Raw genomic sequence first — 9,329 nt, 5'->3', positions numbered from 1 at the left:
GGAGAAATTGTAAAATAAACACAACTGTGGTTAGGTGGTACTGGCAGAAGTCACAGGTTAATGCAGGCTCTAAAAAAAATTAGTTTGATATATCTGTAAATATGAACAAACCCGAAATGGTTTATAGGGCTGAATACATCATCAGAACCAAACATTCAAAGGCAACACTTACTACACTTAAACTCTAATGGGCCTGTTAAAGGTCTCAGAGCTCCCCAAAACATGTCTGTGAAGTTTCTTATTAAAAATCTATCTTGTATTTTATGTACTTGTACTTTAAATATGTAAATGAGCTGTGTCTGACACCACTCTCCTATCTTGAAGGGGATGTGGCTCTGGCTCTCTCGCTCCATGCCCTAATGTTTACAGTGAGAATGTGGACTTAGAGGGCGGAACAAACATCTACATTTGCGAGGGGTTACTGCCCTTTGTGATGTCATGAAGGGAAACTCTGTTTGAGCACACATTTTCTGAAAAGTGGAGCAGGCAAAAGACGGAGAGGATGGACTTTTCTCATATTTAAGAGAGAGACTGTATCATATTGATTCATTTCAGAATTAAGGTACAGGTTTTTTTAAATGTTGTAATGTGTACGCGTTGCAAGTTTGCATGAGAAAAAAGTTAGGTCAGCACTCACTATTTTAAATCACTGGACAAATATACTGTCATAGAAAGAGACACATTGGAAACAAAAAGACCTGTGTTTATTTATGGATGGTCTGAGCATGATCATTTGTTGTTATTTTGTTAGAAACACAAAAATGAAAGGTTTTAAAAAAAAAAAAAAAAAAAAAAAAAGAATCCCAGATAAGCACTGTATATTTCCAGTTGTGGGTGTTAAGATTATTCTCTGAGAATGAAGGATTCATATCAAGACTGAAACAAACAGATACATTTTAAAAGACATAAAAAAATACATATTTTAAAATGAAATATAAATAACATTCAGTTTGGTAGTAACAGTGGCACAGGACTAGTAATAACTGTTGGTCTTACAGGATGATTCAAAGCTTTCTTCTGAGAAATGAGACCTCAGATCTGAACACCAACAGAGCCGTGACACACACATAAAAAGGATGTGCAGGATGTGTGTTGCTGATGAAATTAAATGACCAGGAAGTGAAGATGCAGCAGAATGAGCTCCTACTCTGATGATTCAAATCCCAATTGAACAGCTGGCTCCCTCTCTGAGCAGCCATTATAGTGTCGTACTCGACTTCTGTTGTGTTTCTAATGAAGGGTTTGTTTCGTCGTGGCAGGACGAGATGTTAAAGATCTGCTTGATAAGATATGTTTCATATACTGCCCTTCCTACCACACAACTGCTAGCGGAGCTACATCAGATAAACATATTTAATAATGGTCAATTTAATTCAACTCAAGGTTAGAACTAAGGTTTGTGTATTCTGCTTTTTATTTCACGTTTGACTGTATTTTTCCTGTTTTTCAGGGTGTTTGAAGGCCCCAGCTTACTCGGCTTACTCAGCTTACTCAGCCAAATATAATCAACATTTGTAATGTTTTCAATGACTCTTTTAATTCTAACAAGACGTCTAATCTTCAACCACAAACAACTTCACAGCAATATCTTTCTGAGAAATAACCACATTTGAACCTATCAACATAGTCAGCAAACAGCCAATAGAAAATCACAAAAATACTTTGTTTTTACATCAAATCTGATTGAATACAACCACAGAAAACCTGGTACATCTTTTCAAACTATAAGCTCCTCCAAAAAATGCAGTTTCCTCTGAGTCTTACTATGTCAAAGCTTTGCTGATGTGTTATTGTTGGTATGAAAATCCTACATTTAGCCTTCATTAACAAAAAAACATTTGATCATCTCTGGCCCATCTCACGTTTGTTTGTTCTATCAGGTGAGTGAAGAATATGTTTTGTCATACTGCTGAATGTTTAAGTACGAAGACATCACTTCACGAAACAATGAACATTTTACCATTTTTCAAATAAAAGAACAAAGACTGAGGTGGGATCAGCTACAAATACACTAAGGACATCTAATCCAATCATAATGTGCCTTCTGTGTAAGTGGGGATAGACAAAACAATCAAGACCCCTCACAATATGCAACCCAGTAAAACACAAGCAGTAGACAAATACATTGTTTCATTTTTCAGAGAAACACACTTACATATGTGTCCGTTAGGCATAATGCTATGGCCAGTAGGAGATTTGCTTAGCTTAGCATAAATACTGTAAAAAGAGAGTTACAGCTATAGGCTGGCTCCATCCAATGTAAACAAAAATAAAGTTCACCAACAGGTTATATCAAGTTTGCATATTCATTATTGGAAATTAGGTGTGAAGACAACATTGTGGTTTAAGGTATGGTTTTAAGCGATAAAATTATTATTAGCAACAGCACTAACAACAAGTGCAGTAAAGACACCAAGCCTTAGCTTGTACAATTGTCCTAGTGGCCACTCCTGGTATTGTATCATTGTATTTTTTATTTATTAAAACAGCTATTCCAAAAAAAAATTTTTGCAAAGACTGTCATTTTTGAATAGACATCCCCTTCAGGACATCAAGTTGTTTGTGAAATTTGAATACCTGTTTTCTTTACAAGTCGTTTGCAGAGCGTACAAACAGATTTTTGCTCATGCAGTCATCCCCATGTCGAGTCTACCGGCTGGGCGGGAGCAACATTAAAGGGCAGGAGCATCAGGCTGCAAAGAAGTGAAACAAACTATTCCACTTGTACTATGTGAGTAATGTTTAGTCATTTAACATGATGTAATCTGTTTTTTCCACTAACTCAGCATTTGATTGATTATATATGGAGGTGTCTCTGTTGTTTTGTCTACCCCATTGTCTCTCTGATTGATTTCACATTGTTATCGACCAAAAGGTAATACACCCGACCATCAGAGTCCTCCGCGAGGATCAGACCCAGGCATGGACGCTGCCCGCCCAGTCAACAAGCCACCCTCGGTACCAAGCATGCGTGATTGGCTGAATGAGAAGCAGGAGTCGAAACCTTCGGAGCAGCCCGCAGAAGACGGCGGCCGCAACAACCACGAGCGGTGACATCATAACAAAGCCTAGGATAATGAGGGCGGAGCAGCTGTTGTCGTCTAGGTAACGGCAAATGGCAGAGTTAGCGTCAAGGACCTGCAGGGGGGAAACAGAGGGGGGATATAAAGAGTAGACAGAAGGATCCCAGATGACAAAATGATCATTATGGTGTCAGCAGAACCTGTTTCTCCTCAGTTATGAAAGAATGTTAGGATTTGTTATTGAGTAGGAGAGTGTGCGTGCGTGCGTGCGTGCGTGTGTGCGTGCGTCTTCGCAGATGCTCAGGGTGCAGAAGTGGGACCGTGTGGGTAGTGGGCTGTGACAGAATTTGTCCCAGCCTCCCTCCACAGTTCAGATAAGGAGTGGCTCAGTGGCTGTCAGTAACCCTCTGAGCTGTCAATCACCTGTGACAGCGAGCTGGGAGGAGGAGGCGGCCAGGAGAGAAAGAGACTGGGATAAAAGAATTGTTGAAGAGAAGGTAAAAATGTCGAGAGAAGAACCAAACAATGAATAAATAAGGAAAAAGAGGGCGGGGGCTGACATCAGATTGCATATGCGGTAAGCAGCTGGAGAATAGCATACATCAGGGTTAAACACACACGGGACAAATAAACACAAACACATTAAGCACAAGCACATTATCTCATCTGTCAGACACTCTGACATACTCACAATGATTTGATTATGTCGGAACATTGCCTATTGTAAGCTTTTTCAAAAGGAACTTTGCCTCTAACAAATGTACCATAGCAACAGTAATTTTAGCATGTGCTCAGAAACACACACACACGGTCACACCTCTGTCAAGTGCACAATGTGCTTTCACCAAGTACATTTTCCTCCTCGACGTGCTGTCTGTGTGTTTGTGCACAGCTGGTGTTGGCACCAGATCCAACATTCCCGTCACCTCAGCGGGTCTTTCTTTTCTGTAGACAGCTCTAACCTGTTCATTCTGCATTGACATATGCTCCGTCTGCAAAGATACTTTACATCTTTTAAACAGGGTTTTTTTTAACATAACTGCTATTTTGACTAAAATATTGACACAAAATATATGTATGTATGAATTATTTTTTTCATATTAAATAATCAAATTAAGTGTTTAAAAACGTCTTTTGTATGATGTGTTTCATTGTTTGTACAAATTACTTAATTTTTTTATACGTATTTGTAGGTTTTCTGTTCTCTCTTTCACATGCTCGAAATAAAGAAACTTCAATTCAATTCAAATTCTTCTGCTCCATCATACACTGCTCAGACTTCAGAAACTATAAATCATTAATAACTGAGACGACCAGTTTATCAGGCTAAAGGACCACCTGCTGTGAAGCCGGGGTGACATTTTATGACCTGTCTGCGGATCCAAGGACAGATCTGTAGATCTTCTCAGCATGAATTGGCATGATGGCTAGGACTCAGTATTTTCCTCATGATCTGTTTGCCTTTCAAAACATGAGGCACACCCAAATCCTCACCTCATTACAAGAATCACTCTCTGACAGGCTCTACAGTTCATGCTCAGTAATTATCTGTTTGGATGAGCCTGTGGTTTAAAATGAAAACAAAACAGCCCAAATATGAGGAATAAGCCTGGACACCTTTGTCTAAATTATACTGCCAAAAAGACTCTGCCTTAAGGCCTTTTTTTCCACCCTATGCTCCCAATGCCAGTGCCAGATTTTAAGAGGGATAATCTTCCCACTCTGAGTAAATATGGTCTATCTTGCCGAAAGTATAAAGGGGAGAAGTGTGAATAGTGTAGATTCCCTCTTTTGTTGATTATTTGTGAACATACTGTCAGGAGTTGCACTTATTACAACTATGTGACTTGGGGGCAGCAGAAAAATGCTACAAACACATTACCTTCATTTTGATGTAGAAAATGTGTCAGCAAACAGAACTTCATGTGGAATCATGTTGGGTTAATCTGATGAATATTAAGTTTGCAGCAATCTCCTTTTAGTTCTGTTGTGCTTTTTAACCAATTCCCTAGGGAAACGTTTGGCTCCTAAGCGACTACTCCACAAGGTTCACAATTAACTCCACTACTGTAATACAGCCTCCACACTCTACACTCTCCACAACTTTGTGCAGAAATTTATGTAGATAAAGTTGCTCCGTCGTGTTCCTACTTGCATAAAGAATTTGTTGGTTTTAATCTGCACAACAGATTGTTATCTCAGTCTACTTTGCAGTCACAGTTGCTGTAAAGTGGGCGACTGAAAACAAAAAACAGACAGAACATAGAAGTATTAAAAAGTTATAAATTATGAACTACATTTATATCATGTTATTTTGCATTGTGTAAGCACTATACTGCTGGAGTTAGTGGTAAACAACATCCTCTGTGTCTGACATCTTACTGATGGACCTGTCCCAGTCAAACAGTACCTCAGCTAATGCAGTTTTTTTTTACATGTCGCTCAGTTGCAGACTGATATTTATTATATTAAGTCCTATCAGTGGTTCAGCTGTCAATACCAGTCAGGGGCGTGTCCAGAGGGGTGACATGGGCCATCCTAGAAATGTGATGCCACCCCATGTGCCACCCCAAAAAGCCTAAATTGTGATTGGCTATTTTCCCTATCGGAAGCGGGGCTTATTTTAAAACCAACTATTAGGCATTTTTTTGCAAAGGTGGATAGGAAAGTAATACACACTGTCATACTTGCAATGAACTTACTGGCAGTCTGTCAGGGCCAAAATATTGCAACTTAGACAGTACAGGAGTTTGCATGAACTTTTGAAGTCCCACATTAAATTGTGACTTTGAAACATAGGCCTATATATCTTCTTTTTGTGTCATTAAAAATTAAGCTAATGTTGCCATTATCTCGTGACCCCAGACACAAACTTTTCGAACTCCGCCCCTCTGGCAGGCGTTACAGAACACTGTACGCAAAAATAACCCGTCATAAGAACAGTTTCTTCCCCCAGGCTGTCACTCTGGTGAACGCTAAACAGTCACAGAGTGTCAGAACTGTCGCGGTGAAATGACTCTAAACCAAACCATCACTGTGAATATACATATATGTATATATATATTATTTAATTTAAATGATAATATACGCACACTTATTTATGTGAATACTGTAATTGACATCTTAATTGACCAATCTGTCACATAACTGCATTTTACTTATTATCATGTTACTTCAGCATCTTTTGCACCATTCACCACTGCACTGTTTCATGTTTAGTCATGTAAATATTAGTATTTTCTTATTATGTTTATTGTTGATATTTAATGTTGTACCTGTACATAAGAGAGCACACTTCACCAAAGTTAAATTCCTTGTGTGTGTAAACATACCTGGACAATAAATCTGATTCTGATTCTGTTATGAAGTAGAAATGATGTGTGAGGTTAGAAAGGGTAAATAACTGATATTTATTTGTGAGTTTGTGCATTCATCATACTTTGGGCCACCCCTGTATTAGTCAGTGTCCCAGATGGGCCACCCCAGTCAAAAGGGTCTGGACATGCCCCTGATACCAGTATCCTAGTCAGTAACCCATATGCACAAATAAAAGAGAACATCGCTTAACTGGAGCCCACAGTTCTGTGTGAACTCACCCTGGAGTGGCAGAGGAAGCCGACATACAGCAGCAGCATGGCAGGCAGCAGCACCACAGAGAAGACCATGACAAGGAGAAGAGCGCTGGCTAAAACCACACACAGGTTCCAGAAGACAAGACCCGCCCCGCACGCCACACAGCCACATCGACCCCGCCGACTGCCCCACGCACTGCCCCCACTGTGGGCCACGGGCGGGGGCAGCATCTTCACTACCTCCCCCATCCAGAGCTCTTCCTCTTTCTCCTCCTCGCCAGAGCCCCCGTCATCCAGGTCCACATCCATACCACACATCCTGGAGCGACACACAGACAGAGAGGACACACATTAGTGATTTATCAATTGGGATACAATGAGATGCAGAGTGATGTTGTGGTGCTGTTGAAGACTCACTGTGCATCCTCAGAAGGCATGTATCTAAGTATGTAAGTGATTTGAAAAAAATCTGTATTAAAGTGATTCAAAGCTTTTAAAATGTAATTTCTCAGCTTATAATTAACAGAATCACACAACAAAAACATGAGTAAAGGTTATTTTATTTCCATTCTGGATTCTGTTTGACACACTGCTTTTATTTTGTTTGCCCACATGGTGAAACCTTAAATAAGAATATTAAGACACATACAGAACTCTGCCCTCTCACTGTCCTTAAGCAGACAATACCTCATCAGGCTATTTAAATGTGGAACCTGTAGGCTAGTCTCCTGTCGCATCACACACACACACACACACACACACACACTCCTGGTCGATCTGATCGATTAGGAGCTTTGTCACTAAAGCCCGGATGCCAATAAGATTCTTTGTGAGGTGAAACCTTTTAACCCTAGAATGACCTGCAGCTGAGCTTAGACTAGAACCAGAGATGGTAACGTCACACTGGACAGAACTCATGTTTTGCTCCTCTCAGAGCTGTCTCAGCAGTTTGATTAAAACCAATAGGTTTTCGATTTGCTTTTTGTTCTTTTGGCTTTACCGAGTAGGCTAAATAATTAAGCCTATAAGTTATTTTTCAATTTTAGCTTTTTCATCGTTACGCTGCTTTTCTGTCAAGAAACTGTGATAACATGTATTCTTGACCACTAATTAATTTGCCTTTGCATCCTATTGGCTACAAAACATGATACGAATATTAGTTGCCTACCTCCAAGAACAAATCCCGTCAATTTTTCCGGTGTTTTTGTTGAATTCTTCTCCCGCTGATCGACCTGCAGCTTTAAGTTTCAGTGTAAAACAAAAAGAATATCTATGGAGCCAGTAATAATAATACTTGATGCCAGTTATTTAAAAAAAAAAACAGGAAGAAAGCAGGTGTAAATTGAAGCCAGCGCTGCAGTAGTGAAGATGCTTTGAGGAGCCTCTGCGCGTCTGAACCAACCCGGGCCGCGCGTACAGAGCGCGCTCACGCGGTAATACAACAAGTTGATTTACAAGCACAACATGCAAATATGAGGCACAAAAAATGACTAAAGTATGAATAAATTAATAAATTAATAAATGTTGGGATAATGAAAAGGGCTATTTATATATTTTTACATGTATTTATTTATTTATTAGCGTATTTCTACAGTTATATATGTATCAATGCATACATTTCGACATTAATTGAGTTATTAATTTATTTCTGTATTCTTACATTTACACATCTATTTATTTCTGTGTCCAGGTGGTAAGATGAAAAGTATATATGTAAATTTGCTTCTGTCTGTTTTTCAAAATTGACCAATCCTACTTCAGTAATGTTAGGACAGCCCACTTAATTTACATATTTACTTTTCCTTGTACAACATGGACACAGAAATACATAAATAAATATATGAATATATTAATTTATATATGAATTGTTGCATTTATTTATATATATTTATTTATTTATATATTTATTGATGCATTTATTTAATTATTTATTAATTTATACATTACTGTATGCATTTCTCCCAACATTTATTTATTTATACTTTAGTCATTTTTTGTCCCTCATAGCAAAAACCAGTCTGCCCTAAAAGTACAAAATACACTAAATGAAAGGTGAAACTAATGAATGAAAGTGATGTAAAGGATTTAGAAAGGCTATGTAGGGTATACAGAATGGATCCATTTAAAGTATTGACTCTTTTTTTAGATGGTGTACAGGTCATATAGCTCCAGGTCCAGGGTAGCCTACAGTCTCTACACTGTTACAGAAAAGTCAGGTCATGTTAAGGGTGTGAAAGACGTTTAACCGAAGACAACATTTAAAACCTACCATTAAAAAGCCTAAACCTGCTCCTTTTCTCTTTCCAATTAAGTGACATTTGCTATAGAACAAATAATGCATTTCAGATCAGTCAGATTATCAGATAACATCTTAGGAAAATGAGTTTCATTTGCATTACAATTGAGTCACAGGCTGTAAAGAGTCCCTGTATGTACCTCTCCAACAGATGGAAATAATATAATAATCACCCAAAATTGTATAGCCAGAAAACATGTATCTCTTTAGACGGGAAGAAGTGAGAGGTGTCAGTGAGGATGATAAGCATCAGGGCAAAATCCCCTAAAAAAAAGTGAAATAAAACTAACAGCTTGATAAACAAGTTGATAAAGACAATCAGCTCGAAAACCCCCAAAAATGTTCCTCTGAGTTTCTCCCTCTGCCGTCAGCCTTCCAACGGTCTCGGAGAGTTGTCAGCTGTGCAGCCAGGAGATAAGAGGATGATCGATTTGTTTT

General features: G+C 38.7%; 1 protein-coding gene across 1 annotated transcript; it reads right to left on the bottom strand.

The window, feature by feature from the left end:
* Positions 1-687: 687 nt before the first annotated feature.
* Positions 688-8,001, bottom strand: LOC110002247 (transmembrane protein 88). Its single transcript, XM_020657824.3, has 3 exons — positions 7,764-8,001; positions 6,620-6,914; positions 688-3,138 (listed from the first exon to the last, which is right to left on the bottom strand). The coding sequence occupies exons 2-3, from the start codon at positions 6,911-6,913 to the stop codon at positions 2,911-2,913; spliced, it is 522 nt and encodes a 173-aa protein (XP_020513480.1). The 5' UTR covers position 6,914; positions 7,764-8,001; the 3' UTR covers positions 688-2,910.
* Between the last annotated feature and the right edge of the window lie 1,328 nt (positions 8,002-9,329).

The sequence above is a fragment of the Labrus bergylta genome, chromosome 5 (assembly GCF_963930695.1).
Source record: "Labrus bergylta chromosome 5, fLabBer1.1, whole genome shotgun sequence".
NCBI lineage: Eukaryota > Metazoa > Chordata > Actinopteri > Labriformes > Labridae > Labrus > Labrus bergylta.
This window is presented reverse-complemented; position numbering and strand designations above follow the sequence as displayed.